Source organism: Schistosoma haematobium, chromosome ZW (genome assembly GCF_000699445.3).
Source record: "Schistosoma haematobium chromosome ZW, whole genome shotgun sequence".
Lineage (NCBI taxonomy): Eukaryota > Metazoa > Platyhelminthes > Trematoda > Strigeidida > Schistosomatidae > Schistosoma > Schistosoma haematobium.
In genome coordinates this window covers 30,522,540-30,546,404 of record NC_067195.1, presented here as the reverse complement: position 1 = coordinate 30,546,404, position 23,865 = coordinate 30,522,540, and the positions used below count along the sequence as shown (strand labels likewise).

The following is a 23,865-nucleotide window of genomic DNA, read 5'->3' as shown; positions in this document are numbered from 1 at the left end:
CAGTACTTAGTGGAGTACCGCGAGACTCTGGATGTGGTCCTTTACTTTTTATACTGCGAAATAAATAGGCCAAGCATACGGGATGGGTCTGTGCCCACAGTCTGGTTTCACATTGATCTTGGAGTAATAGTTAGACATTACCTTAAGACAACGGCTCACTGCCATGCAATTACTGTTAGGGCTTTAAGACGGGCATTTACCAAGTTGCATATCAATATATTTACTACAGTATACACAAACTTAGTGGGATCCAAACTTGACGGCTGTGTTCAGGCTTCAAGTCCCTATTTAAACGGTGACTCGGATGTGTTGGAAAAAGTGCGGAGGGCATTTACCTGTGCAACTTCAGAACTCCGAGCTATACTATTCACAGTGCGGATCGAGAAGCTAGACCTCTTTAACCTGTCCTACCGAAGATTAAAACGTAGTCTGACTTTGATGTGCAGGATACCAAGAAGTGATTTTCAACCGAACGTATCTTTTCTCTTTCTTTGTACCAGATCAGGCTAACTCAGAGGACACAGCAAGCGGGTTCAAGAGACAAGAAAGAACAACATATCCATGGCATTAAGGATTTCATACCAAGTCATCGGTTCTCGAAACTTTTTACCGTCCCTTCAATTATTTCATTCAAAAGAGGACGATAAACCCATAGAAGTTTACTGGGAGAGAACTAACACAGGCCATTGGCCTTCGGTCCTCAATACATAAGTTTGAACCTAAAGGTATGTAAACCCACCAATAACTACCTGATTGACTGGAAAGGCTAAACCGTCGCATACCGTAGATTGCTAGAGACCTAGGAAGAAGTGAGCCCAAAGAAACCAATCAGTTTATGTAAGCTCGCCACAAATATATTGGATACTTGAAATTTGGTGTTCTAGTAACCGGCAATATTTTAAATAAGTTGACAACGGTAAGATACGAACTAATTTACTTTAAAAACTGGCGGATTATTGTTTAGTTAAACCAATAAATTTATTTGGAAAATTTCAGTTAGTTGAATGATATTTAAGCGAAGGATTTATGCTTATCTCATAAAAAGTATTCATTTTAACTTATATAAGTTGGAGTTATATTATATATCATATAGAAGTTGGAAATCAAGGCAGAAATTCTGAAAAAAGATATAAAAAATATAGCGTAAATATAGACGAATATGCGTCAAATTTTCGCTCTTTTCCCAGCCCGGGGAGATAGTACAAGTTTTCCTTGCAATTCCCCTACGGAGGGAAAATGTCTCGAAATTGACACCTGCTCCTTCTTCAAAATATATACTCTTCTCCAATATATATATATATCTCCTAGTAAATTGTGTTTGCATAGATACTGATGTAGTATTAACCTTATTTAGAGTATTTGGACAGCTTTGGTGCTCAAATAGTGACTTATCGTGGAAATTTTCATTAGTTTCTTGCCAATAAAATGCTGTTTACTTGCTTATAAACTAGTGAGGTCCTGTGTTTCTATGAAATATACATTTGCTTGTGTAGCCAAAACATTGATGCTCCCCATGTGTGGGTTGTGCCACAAGACTAACAAACGCCCAATATTCCTGAGTTTAACAACTAGTTGTTGAGAATTTCTTAAGATATTTTGAAAGATTGTACCTGATGTCTAACTATCTTAATAGGAATGTGCTCGTTGAGACAAATGACTGATCTCATTAACATTTCTATAGCCTAAACAATCTTTGGGTCAGATGTTTATGGTTGCATGTCCGGAGTCCGTTTATAATGTAAGTTGGTTGATATTGGATACCTCCGAAGACTATTAGTCCATTGGTTTCGGTTTATAGCACAATCTGCTTATGGGAGGTGTGGTTATTCCAAACAAGAGTGAGGTATCTCTTGAAGATGGATGTTGGCAGTGGTCTGACATGCTCATCGTTCTCAACATAAAGTACGTTTTACTCGGATGAATAATAATGTGTTGAGATAGCCAAAACACTTCATTACTAAGAACAGATTACACAATGGCCGGAAAACTCATTTGAATATGACGTCCATATATCTGCATGGTAACACTTAAATGCTGCTTTATCCCAAAAACATCCATAATGTCGTTCGTTAACACAATACTGTTTGAAGGTTTAGGATAAACCGAATGAGGTGACAGTCTAGCGGCAGATTAAAATGGAAATTCTATCAACAAGAGCAGTTTATAAGTGACTTAAGGAATGAACGGTCACAAATAAAGCAACAATAGTCTTGATATAATTTGAAAGCAAAGTTAAAAATGTTTCCTCGTCTTGTTCAATCTGAGAGCACTTCCGAATAAATAAATTTTTGTGTTTAAAACTAAACTAAAAACTCTGATTGTGTAGATCAAAACAATTAATACAAGCGGGAAATATTGTTTTCAGTTGGAAATGGACGAAACCGTCAATGGACAGTTCTGTTTAACCATACTTGATCATCATTTTCATGTGACATATAAGACCCAATCATATTAAGCGATCCATCATATACCTTCGCATTCTCTCAGTGTGTTTTAATCCCATTTTTACACTAGTCAGAAACTATGGAAATTTGAGCTAGTAACTCCATTCCATTATTTATTAAATATTTATAGTACTCATGTTCCTTCCTTGGTTGTAGGAAACTTAATAGAGGATTATAATAATTCTACATACGTTTTGCTTCAATTTCCTCATGATTTTGTATCTCTTACTTATTAACTATTTAATTAGGCTGATTACTCACTTTTGATTACATAATTTTCGTGACAATCCTTTTGATGAGTTTATTTTATCAGGTTGGGGTATTCATTTATGCTACTTCGGTTAATCTTTACCATTGCTAGTGTACTTACAATTCTATCATCAATTTTACTTTTTTTAATTATGAGCAGTTGTGTAATCCACCTCGTTATCGTCTCTAACATGAATTTTCTTGACTGATCTGTTCTTCGTATGGGTGTATAAATTTTGCCGTAAATGGAAATAGAGCTTGATGAAGATCTAATTGAAAACAATATTGCTCATCTCTGTGTTTAACGAAAATTTTATTTGGTAAACATGTTACTGTTGAAACTCCGACTTTAAAATAATATTAATAAACCTGTGATGCATGACTACATAGTGTTAAATAATTGTGTTTTCTGATTTAACGTTAAGTTCATTAGGGTAAACTAAATATTGCCATTCATTAATTTGAAGTAGATGTAGTTCATGGTAAACTTTGCAGATTTTACCAAACGACTGTCTGATCTTATTTGCAGTGCAACTTAATAATTAGACAAACTCAAGTGATTCTAGGGTTCTTTGTGGTGAGACTAAATTAACATATAATTTGTAATAAACTTATGAAAAAATGATTGATCTTAACTCTAAAATTAAACATAATCAATTTTACGAAAAGTACGAATGTATTGACAAAAGCAAACGAGATGAGCGTAAAAAAACTACCAGACTGGAAATTTTTGAAAACACCGTAACCTTGAGGTTACTATTAAGACGCATTAGACACAAATAAACAGTAATATCTTCGCTTCAGAATTTGAAATCTCGATTTCAATATGTGGTCTAATTTCTATTATCATTTGGTGGGTGAGAATGTTAACTTGTGTCGTCTGGTGAATGGTTTTGCTGATGAAAAAAAAGATGCGACCGTTTGGTAACTAGAAAATCATACTTTCGTAAAAGAGCGACGTATTCAGTGGTGGTGTGGGATTTTGAGAACGAACCTGAATATAATGTCTACCCCGTTGACACTGAGCTCCATACAAGCTGAATTTATTGATGTAGACGTTTCTTTCGGCTTATGCGTAGCTTCAAATGGGCATTTGTTAACATGTTAAGTTTTCAAATTACACTGAAAATTGAAAACGCGTATATGGACACGGTATTTTAGATGTGCTATCTTACTTATCTTGGTTGAACGTAACATATTTAAGGAGATTTCCAAAGATATAATACATTTAAATAAGTATTTTCTTATCGGTAGGATATTCATGTACTATTTTAAAAATTATTCCTCATTCATACTTCAAAACTTTTAGAATAATCCTGGACACTTCATTCGCCGAACAGGAATATATAAACATCATATTACTCTCACAAACTACAAACACTTCAAATTAGGTTGATAATCAGTACTAAAGAACCCTACATGACAACAGGTAAATCTAGGGATTTTTAGTGTTATGTCACTGAGTTGCTTTTTACAGGTCCTGAAATTTCGAAGGGTTTAGAACAATGGAATACCGATTCGGGAAAAAATGCAATTTTACAATACGGATTTGAACTTATCAGTAATACTGTGAAAGCTGAATTAGTTCCGCAACTACTTCTGGATTCTATAAAGGAAATTTATCAAGATATTAATTCTAATCTTTCAAATTTAGATGCTATCGCTTTTAAAGAAGTAATAGCTGAACTATTTTAATGGACCAAATACATATTTGATTGTCTTAATTATGTTGAAAAAAATATTTAAAACAATGTTTGAATTCCACAAATACGCAAAAAATACCTAAAGGATTAGGCGAAATGTTATTTCTTAATTAATGAACTATCTGCTGGATTAAACCTAATCGCTAGCTGTTATCTCATATTTGGTGTGTAAAATAATATATAATTCCTGGCACAATGCTAAATTATGTTTAAAGAAGGTAGAACAACAAAAGTACCGATGAGTAATCTACGGTCCACATTTTCGTAGACAAATAAATAGAACAGAATAGCTGAAAAATCTTTGAAATCAGTTTAATTATTAAAATAGTTATAGAACAGCATTACCAAAATTATTATAACGAAACTAGTTAGCAAAGATGGATATTGACTGGCAGTGGGACTTAGGACGCACGTTTCGTTCTACTTTGGACTCGTCAGCTGGATTTACTTGCATCCCAGAGTTGGTGTTCACTCCGAGATGAACATACGCCAATAAGAGGCTGATCAATTGCAGTCCTAAAAATCAATGGGAAGATTTAAACAAACGAGATTAATTTAAAGCTATAGTTGTTCGTTACTTCTAAAGTTCTATAAGTCTTTCTTTGTCAATTTTCAAACCGAATTCAACTCGTCTCACTAGTAGTGTATATGCATATAATCTATCAGTGCATGAAATATCCTTTTGAATGTCATTAGTCGTAACTCAAACGTTTTATCTTTGTTCAGCGTGAACTAAAATTCCTCACTTTTAACGTTTCAGTGTGAGGAGTCAATGATACTTAATTAATTCGTCTATTAACAATAATTTTGCAATAAAGCATAAATGTAAATATGTATACTTATAGATATATACCACTGAATATCTTTAAATGTGTGATAGACTAGATGGAGTCTCTTGTTTATTAGAGTTCATTGGTTTACTTTGCGACAGATAGATGATAAGCATAAGGGGATTATTAGTGAGAAATTATCCCTGAAAATCTTATTTTGAAAAAAAGGATGGATACTGTTTATATTATTCTTCCATGTCTTTAAACAAAACACAGGAATCAAAAAATGGTACCACTCAACGTATTACACCCAAAGTAATCATGTCTGAATTAAGTAAAGTTATTCAACCTGAAGAATTCAGTCAAACAAGTGATTTACACCAACCAATTGTACAAAAGTTTGGTGAAAAATTAAATAACCGGGGAAAGATTTGGTGTGCGATTTCGGCAGATAGAGCTGTTAAAAATGCCTTAGCATTTGACATTCTTGAGAGTATTTTACTAGGACTAATAAAGTTTACGGTACCAAGAATTGTAAGTTAATTGTATTTTTCTTCTGGTATTCAACTTGATTTCTGCATAACCTATCAGTTTAATTGAGTCACTAGTGATGGCGAAGTAACCACATTTATAAAATGACCTCAGTTACAACAGATAATTCTAGTAATTTCATTCGATTAGATCAAAAGTGTTAAATACATCAGGAAGAAAACAATAAATAATCAAAGCGACTCATCTAATGAACGTGTACGTATATATTTAGTCGGTGTTACAACGATATGTATCATATGTACTTAAATAGTCTGTTACAATGTCCTATCCTTATAGAAGTAAAAGGTCAGACCACGACATCGATCCGTGATTATTCGGATCATGTAAAAAAAGGCCGTAGACTTTGTTAGAAGTGTTGTGGTCTCTGAGTTGGATTGTTTAGTTGTTTAGCCTTCATTGTTCGTCTGAACAACATAGTCATTATTCACTTCAAAGAGAAGTGAGCTACTAGAACTTCTTCGCAAATGACTAACAGCTTATTGCGTTGACCTGAAATTCGGTTGATTGTCATCCAAAACCATTTGGTCGTTGTTTTTACATTTGTTCTGGTTGTTTTCTCTCTCGACCTGAGTCCTGACCTCATCGTTTACGTTTACATGCACAACAGTTAGTTGTTAGACGACATAACATGGCTTCGCATATATCAACACATGTGAACAACCGTGGTTTTGAGTTGGAAACGCTGAAATATTAAACAAATAAAACACACAACAAGCCAGAGTTTTTAGACGTCTGGGATTCTAATTGGGCGTCAGTTAATAGGCACATCGGAGGCAACTATACCTGTCAATCAGTAAGAAAATGGATTTAAAAAATGCGAGGCTAGGGTGTAGGTCGGGAGAGAAAATAACAAAAAACAACGACCACACGGTTTTGGATGACAATCAACCAAATTCCAGGTCAACACAATAAGCTGTCAGTCATTTGCGGAGAAATTCTAGTAACTCACTTCTCTCTGAAGTGAGTAATGATGTTGTTCTGAAGAACAATGAAGACTAAACAACTAAACCACAGCAATTGCGAAATCCTCATATTGAGCTACAAATATTTTCCATCAACTGTAGACGTCCTTTGTATATTTTACAGGATTACAGAAGCTGAAAACCAAACGATGTTAATTAAAGTCATTCACCGTTTTTCAAACCTACGTATGTGCTATCGACCTACAATTCTTATTTCCTGTGTTTTCCAACATTCGATTATCTTGTTTGAGCTACGTGTTACTGTCGGTGTTATGGTTGTCACTGTTTTATTGCTTATTTTCAAATGTTCACTCGAAGAAATGGAAATAAAATAATGGTATACTGAGGCCATCGTAAAGATAATGATAAGCGAATATTTTTTGAGCACGTAGACAAGGTGTCATTTCACGGCTAGGAAGAGCCTCTGCTATTTTAAAGAGTTGGATGGGAAGAAATCTTGGTATATTTTGTCGTATTCTATAAATATCTTTAAAGTCAACATGTGAATTAGTTGAGTGATTAGAGTTGAGTAAATGTTTCGTGATGGAATTCCTAACAGCCTCACTCACCCTACTGGGAAATGTTCTCGTATCCGTGTTAAAGCGATCACTAGATACGCCCTATGTGTCTCAGTTCACAGGAGTAGGTAGGCTATTAGATGGATTGAGAGATGACTAGACTAGAGAGCCTATCCTTCACAGATATGGAAAGCAGATTTCAGTTCTTAACTTTAATGGGAGTTTTGTTGCATAGATCTTCCTCTCAATTACTGAAGGTAAATGATTTTTAAGTATATTGGGATTTTGGTCAGGTAGGTAGATATGGAAAGAACATAGAATGGGATTTAAGTGAACATTTTCATCGCAAATGGCGAGCGTGTTATCCATATGTCTTTCCGTAAAATCTAAATTGTTTGATGACCAAACTAAGTTGTTTGTCTTCAAGCATAGACGTGAAACACTGTGGTATTAGTAGTCCTAACGGGGTCCCATAGCTATGTCTTCCCTTTGACTTTATACTTAATTGTTGAAACTCAATCAGGTGTTGAAAATCCGAAGTAATAATAGCCCTTTCAGACGGTTATTTCGCAAACTGGCGCCTGCGTTGTGTGGGTTATTATAGTCACAGATGTAGCGCATAGTGATCATTAGTTAGCAGGGAACTAACAACAAGGAAGACCTGAGTTCTCCAGAATTTGAAAGACACTTTTATTTAACATATCTTTTATAAGGGTAAATTACTAGTTTACATTATAATGAGATAGGGAGTGAAAGAAATACATTAAAGTACTATACTTTGAAACACTTCGGAAAGAGGAAATCAACTACATTGTCGTTTCAACTAAAAACCATGCCAGTTTTCCGTTGGACTAATCTCGATAGCATCACTATAGTTGGTAAGCCCTGTCATGCCTTAGTTTAAATCCCTTGTCCCATTTTACTTTAGATAAGATTCCGATGAATATTTTTATGTTACAGATTAGGTTTACAATGGGAGAAGAATTCGTTTTTATCATTATTTTTGAACAAACAATAAGTGATACTATCAAAGAGTTGACTACCAATGAATATAATCTTCAGCATAAAATCTTGCGGATGAATCGGCTAAAAATGGTAATTCAGTAGTCAAATAAAATTTCATTGTTTTTAAAAGAAAAATAGTATGTTTGCTTGGTTGTATTATAAAACGATTGAATGCCGAGAATTCTATACTAGTATTACCGTCTTAGTTTATATGCTTTCCTAAGATTCTTCTTATTCAATCTCAATTCAATTTATTCAAACGCCAAAAATAATGTAGGAGTCACAACAGGTAGTACAAATCAGTTATATCTGTCATTGACGTCCACTGACACTTTTCATTGGATTTCAGTAAATAAGTAAACATGTCGTTTTGTGCACTATTATGGTTATGGTTTTCTCTTTTCCTTCGTCGCCACTGTTATGATATCTTTTATATTCCAAGATGACAAGGTTGGATGGATGTAGGGATCACAATAAAAAAAACGTTAGTATATTTATAATTTTTACGTAAGGAGATTCTAGAGTCTTCTAAAAGCATCATCCAGTGTTAATTGATTAAGAAATAGCCAATCAGCTTGCCCCAACACAATCCTGCATGGAACATGTTTTAATTTAATCTTTATCCTGCTAGCAACATGTGAAATCCAGATGAAGGTAGGATCCCCCTAATTAAAAGAAATCGTTAAAGTGATCCAATAAACCTACATTTTCCTTTAGAAATATTTCCAAACAATTTGGTATTTATCAGTATAGGGTTGTGGAGATTGTTGAGTTTAATTCGATGTCATGAATGGATTAATGATAGACCATCATTGATCCATTCATGATGTCAATCTAGAAATTTTGTATGTGTTCGACTGGATTTTTTTTACTTCAGCTGTTTTTCGATCAATAAGCAAGGAAAAACACGTAGTATAAGAATATGAATTAATCTAAATATATATGACATTCGGCGATAGTAAATGTATTTACTAAATATTTATGAGTTCCTTAATAACACCGTTGATCATTAACGGGGTACATTATTATGGTATCAAGCATGAAGACTTGAAATTCTCCAAATAAGTATTGTGTTGCCATAATATACATGTTTGTTGAAAATCTCGTTTCCCCCATTTAGGACCCTTGATCAATCTAAGATATACCTTTGGTTTAAAACATTTATATATTGTTAACTACATTAAAGAGGTTTTGTTTTTGCTTGTAAATTGTGCATTACTAATGGCGTTTAGATATTTAACTCTTTATTAGTTGTGTCAAGTAAGACATATTTTTTGTATGTCATTTATGACAAAACCAATGACTAAACTATAACTTCATTATTTTAATCATTAACTTACTTAACTCCAACCAAAATTTGTACACAACCTAGTCTACAGCGTTTATCGGCTCTCAGGTAGGTTCCATAATGAAAACATTACAAGCACTATATCCATCCCACCATTGTTGTTAGAATGAGTTAAAATTTTACATAGGTATGAATGGACTTTGTTTCCTTAAATAGATTTTGTACCGCCAGTTTTTCCTTCGGATAATTATGTAAAATTAAAAAATAAAACTATGTAAATCATGACAATTGTATGATGTGTGACGCAATGTTTTTTTTTAACTATCTTAATTGATAAATTGATATTATCACGTAAATACTGGTAAAAACTTATTACAGATCGATAAGGTAGCAAGAAAAAAGCCTGGTGATGTACTCGTTTCAATGGCTATTGACTCATTATTATCACTTTCAATGCCTGGTCCAATTACTGGTACATATACAAACAATTCAATTGAAGAGAAACTATTAAAAAGTTAAGTATAATTCGAGGTTGTGGTTTTATCGTTTATGATTGTGAATGACTTTGAATAAATTTCGCTAGCTTAAGTTCATGTCAGCGTTACAATCAATTGAGATATTTGTAATTACATATAGTTGTTATATTTTATGGACATCATTTTATTTTAATATTACACTGCGAGTTGAGCCTATATCTCTCAAGCTTAGAACATTTAATGATTATTTCACAATGAATGTTTTCACAAGAATATTCTAAGTTGCTTAAAAATCCATATTAATGAAATAGATTCCGTAGACCGTAGATTCCGTGTAGATGATTTTCAACCAGTGAATGTGTCTTAAATTACTGGCATCTTTTGTCTATATGGGCCATATGAATGCTATTTAGGGGCCTACCACACTCAATATTCTTCTCACTAACCTTTAAAACTGTTCGGAGGATATGTAACGGGAATTAGTTTATAACTGGCACAAGATAGAGATATTTATCAGGCTGACATTAATACTAGTCAGATGGAATTTCGTATTTATCGGGTAAGAATTTGAGCAAGTCTAACTTTGTTTCTTAAGTAATGGTTTTCTTAAACAAATATAAACAGTTTTCATGAAAGCGTCTCCTCAATTCAATTACATAATTTTCTTAAATGTCGCTTTTGTGACCCTAATTGAGATTAATAGGTTGTCTAGGAAACCGCTTTTAAATTTATTAGGGAGAACGCAGCTAGAAAAATTTTCTCACTATTAATTTAATTTGGTCACGTGTCAAAATGATGAACAACATTTAAGATAGCAAACTTTATATTCTGGAAATAGAGGTCTTCGTAAATCCTTGCCTAATCAACTGTTTAATGTGAGAAAACATTGTCGCAGAGATGATAATTTCAGTCATTCTACGAGACAGTGACTTTTACACTTAATTTTACATGAAATAATTCTGGATAGCTTTATTATGTGTTACACATGCATACTTTCCAACATCGTAAATTTGATTCTTCAAGTGTATTCTACGAGACTACGAATGATGTTTGTTTGAATTTGCTGCCAAAAAATGAAAGTGAAACATTTGGAACACTGGTGTGTTTAAATGTAGAATGCATCATAAGTTTACTATTTGTTTTGTTTGTCAATTAGCTTTAGTTTGTGACGTATTGTTAAACCGAATTTGTTCAGTTGATGGAGCTACCAATAGAGTTGGTGAATGTTTGCCCTTGGCTACGTATCACGACATGATAAGTGAGGATATAGTGAGTACATTTAATAGATTTATTTATTAAACTTTGAATGACACTAGACAAGCAAGACAATGTATATTTTTCTTACTAGTTTTTCCAACAATAGCTACAGGTCACTGACTCAAGCTGTAAAATTTCATCTTATGTGGAATAGTATTACCCTCCCTCCATCATCTACGCACATTTGAAAAATTTTGGTCCAAAACATACTACAGAAATTCACATAACACGCTGAGATATTCGCTACCAGTTTAATGTAAAGTGTTTTATCAACTACTTTACATCACTGCTTTAAGTTTACGAAAGTGAAAATAAAATATGACTGTTTCACTTTTTTATTTATTTGAAAATAATTAGTTGTATTCTGAACCGAAAATAATTGATGAACTTCCGATAGCATCGATTACTGGATAATTTTCTTAATTTACTTTACCCGTCAACAGTTTATCAGGATTAATAGTTAGCTTAATAACTTGACTTTTTATTGATGATGAATTAATGGGTGTCTTAGATTTTCATTTTAAGACAATTCATTTATGTAAAACAACGTGTCTATCTACATAGTAAATCTTGTTTGACTTTGGAATTTTAACCAGTGAGATGGTTCAGGTTGGCATGGCTAACTGGAGTTGTCAGATTTTGTCGTTGTTGTGTGATTCATCACTAATGAGTAGAGAGATTTTAACGATTTAGGCGATTTGCTAAATATAGCTCACTTTGAAATTATTTTTGACAGCGGATTGAGATTTGGTAAACCATCACGATAAACATTTTCTATTCATGAGGCTGATGCTCACATCTCCTTTCTTTGGCATCTTGATGAGGCATACTTCCATCTAGTCTGTCGGTACTTGTTCCTCGTCCCAAATCTTCCTGAATAGAACGCGGAGCATACTTGCAGTTACTTCTATGTCCGACTTCATTGCTTCAGCTAGTATATTTCCCGGTTCTGGTGATTTCCATTTCTTGATTTGTCTGATGGTCATCCTGATTTCGTCGATCGTTGGTGGAGTGACATCCATTGGAATGTTTGTGTGTGTTGCCACGATGTTTTGTGGGTTCAGTGGGACTGGTTTATTGAAAGGCCTTTCATTGTGTTATACCTACATGTTACAGTGTTCTGCAATCTCAGTGATTGGATTGAATTCTTTGTCCATCACTAGTCTCTCTGGTTTACCATATTTCCATGCTAGTTTCTTCGTCGCGTCAGATAGTTGTTTCATATTTCCTTTTCTTGCAGCTTTTTCTGCTGTCGTTGCCAGCTCTTCCACGTACCTCTGCTTGTCAGCTCTAATGCTCCCCATCACTTCCTTGCTTGTTTCTGTGTATTGAGCTTATGCCTTAACTTTCTCTGTTCTTGTTCGACTGTTGTTAATTTCTGTCTTCGTGTTCTTCCTTGAATCTTGTCCAGGGTTCCCATGGAGATCTATTCCCTATAATGATGCTTCTCGCCCCCCCCAGGACCTCCAGACGTTTGATCTTCCGACGTTATATTAACAAGTTTTTAACTATAACTCTCTTGAGCTGGTGTATGAACTTACATCTGGTTGGCCAGTTATTTTATGTTTAAAAAACATGCATTGATCTTTCGTTTTTGATTAAATTAGTTTCAATGTGATTTGTAAATCATATTGTTGTATCAAAACACTTATCAGTTTGGCTCGTTTTAGTACTGTTCTAAATTCAAAATTTACGGATCCCAAGGTTCGATGAAAATCAGTTTTTGAAAAATATAAATTTATAGGATAAATCAGTGCCTAGTTTTATTCAATTCATGTAGCTAGATAAACACAACTTAAAAGTTCAACACTAAATAAATTCATTTTCATCAGTTTTTTACAGAGGGATTAGAAATGTTGAAATATCACATTGATAACGACCTTGAAGATATTGATCTCATAGAAACTCATCAAGAAACTAAGCCAGGTATATTTTTATGGCAAATTTTAAATATGGTAAATTCTGAGATTTTAAATGTTGAGATATCTGATAATTTATTTCCTGTACAGAAATAAAGCCAACCCTTCTGTACTTCAAAGTCTTATCATACTTGAAATCGTTGCTGTACTTATACATGTTTGTTTACTATGTGTCTTCAGTTGTGTCTAAGTCACAGTTCCTAGAGTTGAACACTTAACAGTTTTGATTTTCACTGTTTACAATTTAATATAAACCATGTTAATAAATAGATGCAGTCACTCTTAAGATGATTAATGTTGTAACGTTTTCTTTATGACAAATTGTGTCTATCCAGTCCAGTGGTAAATTGATGAATGGATATTTTATTCATTAAGATAAAAATCGAGATTGTATATATCTCTGGCTGTCCGTTTTGAAAAATATTATTTGGATTTCTCTCTCTCTTTGATCCTTTCGTTCCGAGAGGTTATGCACGGTGAATACAATTTGTAATTGAAAGTATAAACTTATTACTTTGATTGAGATCATGGACCGATTGATGGAGCTAATCCGTGTCGGGTAGAAACAGGTGTCTACCTCAGTACAATGGAAGATGGTCGCGCAATTTCGTGGATCGGTTGAGGTTATACACTAACACCACTGGATGCCGGCTCAGTGGTCCAGTAAGTTAAGCGTTCGTGCGCGAGACTGAAGGCCCTGGGTTCGAGTCCCGCGGGCGGGATCGTGGATGCGAGCTGCTGAGGAGTCCCACAGTAGGACGAAACGGCCGTCCAGTGCTTCCAGGTTTTCAATGGTGGTCTAACATCAATCGGTTCATGATCTCAATCAAAAACTTAACAATCTTCACAACCCCTAAAATGATAAAACTTATTATTGTTGTTCATATCCTATTTGCTTCCACTAACTAGATTTGACTCAAGCATTTGCAATAATCTCTGTTTGTTGCGAATGCACAATTTCAGCGACTGTTAGTGGCCCTTTATATGAATCCATTTAAAGCGTGGGACTATCGTTATCGATTTATACGCATCGTCAGTCCTCGTATATTAATTATCGACTTAACTCGCGTTAATGAATAACAGAATTAAATAAGTCAAATACGAGAATGCAGTTTCGAATACGTATATTTTGTACAATCGTTGATCAGAACAGACAATCAGAGACGGAGCAAAGGAAATGAAGAGAAGAGAGAGAAGCGAAACTAGATGACACACAATGGAGGAGGCGTGTGAGCCAACTCGACGTAACCGAGCGTAAATCAATATTTATAGTCAGACGAAAATAAGTTACAGATATGTGCACACATACGCTTACATAAAAACAACCAAGGTTGATAAGCCAGTAAGTGATAGGGTAAAAATGTAGCTAGAGAAGAACGCATAGATTGATCTGTCCAGAGGCTAGAATAACCTACGTGTGCTTGACATAGAACCGGCCTTTATAGACTCATAACCATAAGTGAATGTCATTTAAAGCATACCTAATGATTTAATTTTGTTCCTTGAACATTATACAATACCTGTGTTTCGTTTTGGAAAAATAGCACAAGTATTTCTTCAGTGCAACAATTATGTTTTATTATTGTTTTTTATTTTTTTCTACAGTTTTTAATGCATACGGATAATGTTTTCTATGCTGATACTGATGCCGATGAAGGATATTTGTTTGTTAACTAAGGATTAGTTTTGTGACCCCTATTTTCATAACAATCTGAAGTCATCATTGTGGAGTATCCGTTATTTTCGGAAAACTAATTTTTAGAACAAAACTTTAATCGTATACACAGAATTTCAGTGCTACCAGATTTTTCCTCTATAAAATACAGTTTGTAAAATAATAGTAATCATAAATTTGTTTATATTTTATTTAAAGCAGTTTTCAGTGAAATTTATTCTTGCATTTCACGAGTAATAATACCTTTGTAATCAATAGTAAGTTGTTTATTGAAGAGTGAGATTTTCTAGAGGGGGCGCGCAATTGAGTTTGATACCACGGTTCTCCTCCATTGGCTGATTTTCAAGCGGACCCCGAGGAGTTCTGTACGTATATGCACATATCCATCGTTCGTTCTCGAGTAAAGTAGTAACGAAAATTCTGCTTTCGTTAGTTTTCTCATTTGTTGGGGGCTAGATAGAGAGTCTTTATTGTTACATTACTAGTTAGGTTGAACAAGTGATTGACCACCGAGTAGTAACCACTGTCATATTTGTCTAGCCCTTTTATTAGTGCTGACCGAATCCGACCAATCAAGTTGCAATATATTCACTGGTCTAAGTGACTTAACATCGCGCGAACTTGGGACATTAAGTGGTTGTAGGTAGTCAACAGGGGACTCTAGACCCAGGTTTCGTGCTAGTTGGCACTTGTTAACATGACGTACCTATAATGCTGAGAAAACTGGTGATCTTTAATGAATTCAATCCCGTTTCACTTAACCTCAGAGTTTGCGTAGTTACCACTGAAATATTCGGGCTATGAATGGCCAAACAGACCTGGTTTTATCACTGCTCAGTGATGAAACAATTGTAAATATCTCTGTCCGAACATTTGAATGGTAACTATTCAGACTCTGAAGCCGAGTGAAACGAGATCGAGTCCATTAAGGATCATCAGTTCCCTAGACACTATAGGTACGCCTAGCTAACAAGTATCGACTTGCACGAAACCTGGGTATAAGGTTTCCTGTCGACTGCCTGCAATCAACTTACATCCCAACAAAGTTCAGTTAAAATTTATTATGGGTTGACTAATGAATTTCCTTGGATTGAATAATTTGAGACAGGTCTCAGTGAAACTACTAATTACTTAATAATAATATGCCTAGTAATAATATGTCTAGTTTCTAGTGTCGACTGACATGGATTTTTGAGTGTTTTTAAAAGTTTCCTTTTTCAGAATATAGGAGTAGATAGATTCTAAAATCGTCAATTTCTGAAGATTCAAAAAATTGTATATGTTTGGCGTTGAAGAGCTCAGGGAACAGAGATTGTGATTAACATTTTTTCCCGCGGTTTGTAATCAATTACAGGCTTTTCAAGAATCATCTCACAAATAATAGAGGATTTTCCTCTTTTAAATCATCTCTATGTATCTGTAAGAATAAGTATTGCAATGGATTAAATATTTGGCTTTTTACAAATTTAAATATAGTGAGAGGAGAATAACTATGATGGTTATCAAAAAGAATTAATAGTTACATGTTTTCAAATTGGGAAATGAGCACTCTGTTAAATAACCGTTATTAAGTTTGAAGCAGGGGACGAAATATTTAGGAAGCCAAATGCAAATAATTCAGATCTTGAGGACGTAGTAATCGATTATCTGTGACGAAGAAGTAGTAACTGTAAGAAGAAAATAAAACGATACAGGTAAATTTGTTTGGAGTCGTAGATTTCGAAGTTCCAAAAATGAATATTGGGTATTTTTATTAGGAAAACTAGTTACTAACTACTGTTTCCAGAAATGAATTGCAACAGTTATTGCTATGTAGGACAAGCTTTCCAAGGCGAAATAAATATATCCTTTCATCGTTTTAATAAATTTGATTTGAGAGAAATTGTTGTTTTGTGCTGTATCCGATTGTGAAACAAGCTTTCTATACATGAGTCCAAGCGAATATATTAGTGAAAAGCAGGCCATCATTCCCATCCATGGAGTACTTCATTTCTTAGAAAAGGAAGCCATATCTTTGGCAGTCGCTTATGCTTATCATTTGGCAGATGCCTAATTGGGCAACTGTATTAAAAAAATTAATAAACAAGAATCCAATTAAATACCTTAATTAATACAAATTAAAAGCCATTTCACGTGCTTTTCTGTTAGTTAAGTTGCAATCTTTACATGATATTAAAATAAGATAGTTCTAGAAACTACGAAATACATTCTGTGTACCACCTGAGTAACTAATGTGCACGGCAACAAGTAAACTTGTAGATGGGCGTTATGGTTGACCAAAACACAAGACTGTCTCAAAAATTATTTGTCGGTATGTTTAAATCATAAAGTGCTCAACAAAAAAGCAGTTATTTATCAAAAATGAAGATTCCAGCTTCTTTATAATTCCTGCTAGTACATTTATCTTTTGGACTGACATTCATAAAAATAACTGTCTTTGACAATGTAGCAAATCGTCTTTTATGATAGACTTGGAGCTATTAAATATGTCTCCAAGTTTAATACTTTTAAGCTAATTATGGTGATTTAATTAATATTTACTTCTGTCAAGCTTACTGCAAAGGATTACTTACCCAGGTATCAGCATGATTTTACAAATCGGTTAACAGATTTGTTTACAAACAGATGGTCGATTTCGGTCACTAAAATTTCACCAAAGCTACTTTCAATAGTTAAGAATTGCTAACCTAAACGTTTGTCTACAAGTACCATCCAAACATATAATAACTACCTCACCGAATCGGCAATTTTTCGATTTTCTTAAAAATATTCGTCACATTTTATGATGTTAAAATCAGAGTTCACAGGGCTATCAAATATGCTTAATTTAAACGTTGAAATCTGAGTTGTTTATGTCTACACAAAAAGATTAGAGGGAGTAACCTTCTCATGGAGATAAATTCTTTGTATATAGACATTTTATTTAAAGAAGCTTAATCGCATGATAAATAGCATCATCGAAGCTCAGTGCGTAATAAGTTCTTAAAAGATATTCCATTTTAACAAACTTCATTTTACTATGTGGAGTAACTCCATAAAGTATAAAGGATAATCTCCGAATAAGATCGTTGCACAGTTTCTGTGAAATATGTCACAGTAAAGTTTCACTTGTATGTCGAGAGTAAATATTGTTAGATACTGATGTTGAATATTGCATGTAGCTGAACAGAGACCACGAAATATTATGAATTCAAATTATTCTGCCTTAATTCTTGTATTTCACCCTATTCGAATATTGTTGGTCTTTCCCGAACTCATTCGTCTGTCAAATAAACTGAAAGAGTAATTCAAATCGATCATCTGACTTTAAGCATTGTTTCTTGTAAACAGTTTTCGGATATCACAACAAAGGTTGAAAATTCAATATTATTTGTTTGGAAGATTTGTATTATTAGTTTTTGATGTTTATGACTGGATTTCGTAATTCTTTGTTGGTAATATGGGGTCTTTTAACAAGTCGATTGTATTTTAAATAGCAATTAACAATGTCATCAAACAATCATGCTTTGTTATTTCATAGAATAATTTTAAAGATTTCATATCCAAACCGAAACAGATCATATTCCTGAATACGCTTACGATTTGTAGGAAATAACATACGCGTTTAGCAAGTCGGTGTTTTTAGTGACTCATTAGCCTTACAAATAACATATTAATGTTTAGAACGATGAACATTGTGGTTCCAGTTTGGAAATTAACATTCGCACTATGATCCACGTATAATCAGCCAACGAATCACTCGTGGAATGTAACAGAATTCACCGATTTCACTTAAGCCACTATTAAAAGTGCAGCCAACTTTACAATCCAGTAGTTGATAAAGTGTTATGTGAATTAGACATTACTGTTAATGGAACTATGAATTTCCCGTAGTGTTTGTAAATCAATACATGTACAGATAAAGCGACCAGAAAGATGTCCAAATAATTTCTTTATTTATTATTTATTTTAACACATAGATATTGGTACAAGGGGGCACCAAATACATATGCGCCACACAAATCTCATTCGATATATGTGAGGGCTGTGATACTGCCCAGGTGCCCAAACAGAAGCAGGTTGATTGAAAATAAACGTAAACATGGACGTGTGAAGTGTTAAAGGATGGTAAGTTTACGTTACACAACCAGTAATCTGCCAACTGAGCAATGAAAAGAAGCTGATATCCACGCCCTGGTTGCAATTTAGTTGCTAAGTGCTATCCGCAACTGCCGCATAAATGAAAGAGAATTAATTGTTCACAAGTTATTTAATAAATCAGTCAACCAGCTCTTACCATTAATCAAACTGGATTGAGTTAGGGATAAGAAGAAACTTATCGCATAGAGATTTGACCGCGTGATACAGCCTAGATATCGAATATAAAAATAGTAGTTATTAGAGTTTTAGTTTGGTAGCTTAATTGTAACCAGTTTAGCCATCAGCTTGAAAGTTTCGGCATATGATTATTTTATGAGCAAAGTTCTCTTGTGCTTCCAACGATAAACTCGTTTACCAAGAAATTAATTTGCTACATTGAACTAGTTGAAGTAATCTGACTATTAATAAGTTAATGTTTAGAGGTAAACCGTGTCGGGTGTGAGGTAGTTACCCACTGAAGACGATGAGAGATGGTCACGCAATGTCATGAACTGATTGAGGTTATACATCAATGCCGTTAGATGCTAGCTCAATGGTCTAGAGGTCAAGTGTTCGGGAGCGAGATCAAAGGTCCTATGTTCGACTCCCAACTCCGCCTGTAGCTCTTCTAGAGTTACTGCTGGTCCCAAGCCCGGGTAAAGGAGGAGGGTTGGGCATGGGATTAGCGACCCCATCCAGTAGGAAACTAACTCGCTAAAAAAAAACGCCAACCAGAAATGTTCGATTCCCACGTTCAAGATCGTGGATTGGCGCTATTGAGGAGTCCTGTATCAGTATGAAATGGCCATCCAATGCTTTTAGGTTTTCAGTGATGGTCGAACTTAGATCGGTTCAAAATTTTAATGAATATTTAGAGTTGTAACTAGAATCCAGGCATTGAACACATCTCCATTCCATCATTTATTTGAAGATAATGTATTTTTCTGATAAACATCTAAACTTTTATCCGACAAATATGGGCACAATGCCTAAACTTTTATCATCAGTCAATCATTGCGGAATAACTCAATTACAAACAAATAGATAAACTCTGTTATGGAATGTATGAGGTGATATTATTAACTTTTTATATTGTCTTACAAAACAATTTTATATTGTTGTAGGCAAAGAACAGGTCACAACCCCCCCCTATTTAACTCACGTATCCATAACGATTTCATTTTGATATGTTTTTGTATTAGGGATATCTATGTAAGTATAGATAACGCTGATATATTCGTCATAAATTACGTGTTGAGAAAATGTATCATGTATACAACATATGGTGGATTACCGATAAATGTCCTGGTTGTTGGCAAGTTCATACTAGGTTAATAATTCAGTTTTTTTCTGTTTCATCTACCATTTCTTTTAAACACATTTTATTAGTTTAATTGGGACTTACCATTATAATTCATTATATGTTTTGTATAAAAGCTTAAACGCAGAATGTATACTTCTCATTTTTGTCCAATCTGTTTATCATTGTATACACCAAACAGAATTTTATCTTTTTTTAATTATCCCAATTATCTGCAAATGAAAATTTTCTTCTATGAATATTTACGTTAACTGTTAAAATGTTAACTTTGGAATTGGTATACGTATATGTTTTACTTCTTTGTATCATCGTTCTGAAGTCCAATAATGAACATTCAGCTTTGATTATACCCGCTACTTCATGGATTACTGATAATGATGAGAATACTATAATCCAGCAAGTTCATTTAATTCAGAAACAACAAAACCTTGATATAGGCAAGTTTTGCGAGATCTTTACTCAGATCAGTATATATGTTTTTCGTAACTTTTTTTATCAATTATATGTCCATGAGAAAATCATGATCCAAAGTCTAGGATCGTTACAAAAAATTTCAAGCATCTTTAAAGATGAGTCTAGCTTCCTTCAGGCCCCATATAATGACTGATTAACCCTGAGTATAGTAGTTTGCGTTTTAATCTTAGTCGACTAGCGAAATAACTGACAACTTTTTTTAATATGGATAACTTTTGGTAAACACTATTTTAAAACCACATTTCTACTTTCTTACTATTAACACTTTTTACAATCATATAAAGGAATAGGAACACTACTATGTTGGTCCGGTATGTGCTGACATCTCGTGACTCCCATAATTGAATAATAGCTAATCCGATTTTGAGTTTAAAGGATGGGAAAATAGATCTCTAGAAGTCCATACTTAATGAGTATCTAAACAGGATATACTTAACAGCTTATTGTAATCTTTTATAAATTAGATATTATAGCATTTTTTGTCTATGAAAAATATGATAATTCACGACGTTAGTTTATATAGAGATTTTAAATGTTAATTGACCATTTATAACTTAATGTAGGATGTATATCAATTTTCTAGCCCTTGTTAGATGTATGTTGTTTACATCTGATTTTCTGGTTAGGTTAAACCCGACTCAGATCAACGTAATCTTTTGAAATTAAACAACTGAGAAATAGATTGTAGCTGTGTCGTTTAAATTGAGAAAAATCAATTTTTCAGTGCTACTTGGTTTGTTTTATTGATTCTCTAGCTGGTTGAATTCAGCGACGAAAACTGGACAAGTTTCCACGAACCGCCTATCTAGTTTTTGTTTAATTAATTTCAACATACACTGGAAACTTTAAAGCCACCAAGGTTTTAATATTTATCAGCGAAAAATGAGAATTTATGTATGTTCATGAAGTGTATAACAAACAATATTCATAAAACAAGAATATTTTCTAAAAGGACACTGAAATGTTTTCTTTTGCGTTATTCAATATTATCAAAAGCGATATGTCATCTAGGTTGTTTTGTAGTCATCGAACTTTTTGTTTTCGTTCTCATAAACGCATAATGCTTTATTTCAAAAGAAAAATCAGTTTCTTTTTGAAGAATGAGAAAAGCAATACAAAAGTTAATAAGCCTATCAATACTATCCGTTCCAGTAATGTTAGTTATTGTAATCATAATTAATAGTAGTAATAATGATTAAAGTTATTTAACCTATGCATACACATGCAACAAACAGAGAGAAGTACCAAAAGAACGGATTGCTAAACAAAGAGAGAAAGTCGTAAAGTATTCGCTCTTTTGAGCTTACAGATATGGATGATAACCTCGAGTAATTAGTACCCAATTATATATTATATTCAACCATATACACAATTACATATTTGCATATTAAAGTATGACTTACAAGGCATAAAATAATAGGTGGTGGACTAGCTAAACTATTGGGGAAGATAGTAAAAATGATTGCTAAAATATTCAGGCAATTATTTTTGTAAGTAAATAAGGTTTGCAGTTTTCTAGAATGTCAATATGGGCTTTTTATTTTCTAAATATAAAAAGGGCAAAAATTTCAGTGTCGTTCTATTCGAAACTTAATTCGCCACTGTATACATACATATACCACAAAACAAAAAAAATACTGCTTACCACTTCTCCACGGTTCTGTACTTCATATTTCTAACATAGGATACAGCTGTAAATCGATCAAAAAATATCTATGCCAGTCTTAAACAGGTCTCTGTACTACTACTACAACATAATAATAATAATACTTTTTACCGTTACCTATTGTACAAGTGATCATCTTTCATTTCTAGGCAACTGCCAAAGTCACTCAGATGATTACTGTGAATCTCATATACGGAACAGTATTTGTAATAGGATTAAAAATGAATGCTTTTGTCGGCTAGGCTTTGTGGCAATCAGAGAAAATAATGAAATCGTCTGTCGACCACGTAAGTTTATTTGATCAAGTGTCTTCATTTTGGTTTCTAAATGTTTATGTTTTTGAAATATTTATTTTCTGTTAAACTTAGTATTTGTTTCTATAGTAATAATCAAGCAACCTTTATTGATATGACCTATCTTTTCATCAAAGATTTTTATATTTGTGATTATACAAACAGTTCTACAATATTTTGATTCAAGATGTTGATAAAATTTTCTGAAATATTCCACAAATCAGCTATCAGGGAACAAATCGACTGTCTGTTAATATTGGAACGTTTATTTAAATGATGTGTTCCAAAGAGAACTTACAACAATGAGTTATTCTACTTCATGAAAGCCAATTCAAAATGGTAAATTCGAGATTATATTAGAAACAGTTAAAAATGAAAGTGATTGTAGGATATTCGTCAAACACAGACGAAGAATACTTTACAGTTATAAGTTAATGACCCTAATGAACAGGTAAGTTTGTGGGAAATCCATAATCGCCAGAAGTGACTTGTGGAAATAACTTTATTTCAAATCCTTTTAATAACATTTCGTCAGTGTCAAATTTTTCATGCTAAAAGTCATAATTGTTAGACATAACAATGATTTTCATAAACTTGGCCGCTTTTCGGATTATTGACTTTGATATATAATTGTAGAACATGAAGAGGATTTATTGAAAACAATATTGTTCATTGATATATCCTTCTTTATTATGATAAGGACTTTTAAACGAATAAAAAAATGTCTTAAATTTTAACAAAGAAACGTAATTTATGAAACGCTGTACGTTATTAAACCAGCAAGAGGATGACCTTAGTTTTCTTTAGATCATAGAAGTAAACATCAACTCTGGAATGTAGGTATATCCAGCTGACGAGTTCTAGAAACGACGAAGCCAAGTTAATCGTTTAAAGAAGTGGACATCCAGCCTAACCTTAAACACCAAAGTAAATGGAATTGATCACACAATATTATTTCCTAATAAATAGATCTTTAATAATTAGAGATAATTGATACTCTAGAATATTTTGTGACATTGAGTCATTCAAACAAAAATTTTACTCTGAAGTCTTCTGTGTTGAAGACTAGACAAGATGATGTTCTCAACTTTGAACATTTGGTTAGTTTAGTGTTCTAAAATGAAGTATGCAATTATTGTGTCCCTGTTAATCACATAATGAACTATTTCTGAGT

The 23,865-nt window shown here is 33.5% G+C and overlaps 1 protein-coding gene across 1 annotated transcript; it reads left to right on the top strand.

Moving 5' to 3' along the window:
• The first annotated feature begins 485 nt into the window (after positions 1-485).
• On the top strand, positions 486-15,293 carry MS3_00003255 (uncharacterized protein). Its single transcript, XM_051210998.1, has 9 exons — positions 486-916; positions 4,003-4,122; positions 4,171-4,367; positions 5,443-5,700; positions 8,159-8,293; positions 9,870-10,005; positions 11,124-11,236; positions 13,057-13,150; positions 14,749-15,293. The coding sequence occupies exons 2-9, from the start codon at positions 4,113-4,115 to the stop codon at positions 14,766-14,768; spliced, it is 963 nt and encodes a 320-aa protein (XP_051071026.1). The 5' UTR covers positions 486-916; positions 4,003-4,112; the 3' UTR covers positions 14,769-15,293.
• Positions 15,294-23,865: the final 8,572 nt, after the last annotated feature.

Bases quoted from the DNA above. Each gene is read 5' to 3' on its own strand.
- MS3_00003255 (XM_051210998.1), top strand. The intron at 4,368-5,442 runs GTAATAGCTGAA...AACAAAACACAG, and splicing joins ATGCTATCGCTTTTAAAGAA to GAATCAAAAAATGGTACCAC. The intron at 8,294-9,869 runs GTAATTCAGTAG...AACTTATTACAG, and splicing joins GGATGAATCGGCTAAAAATG to ATCGATAAGGTAGCAAGAAA.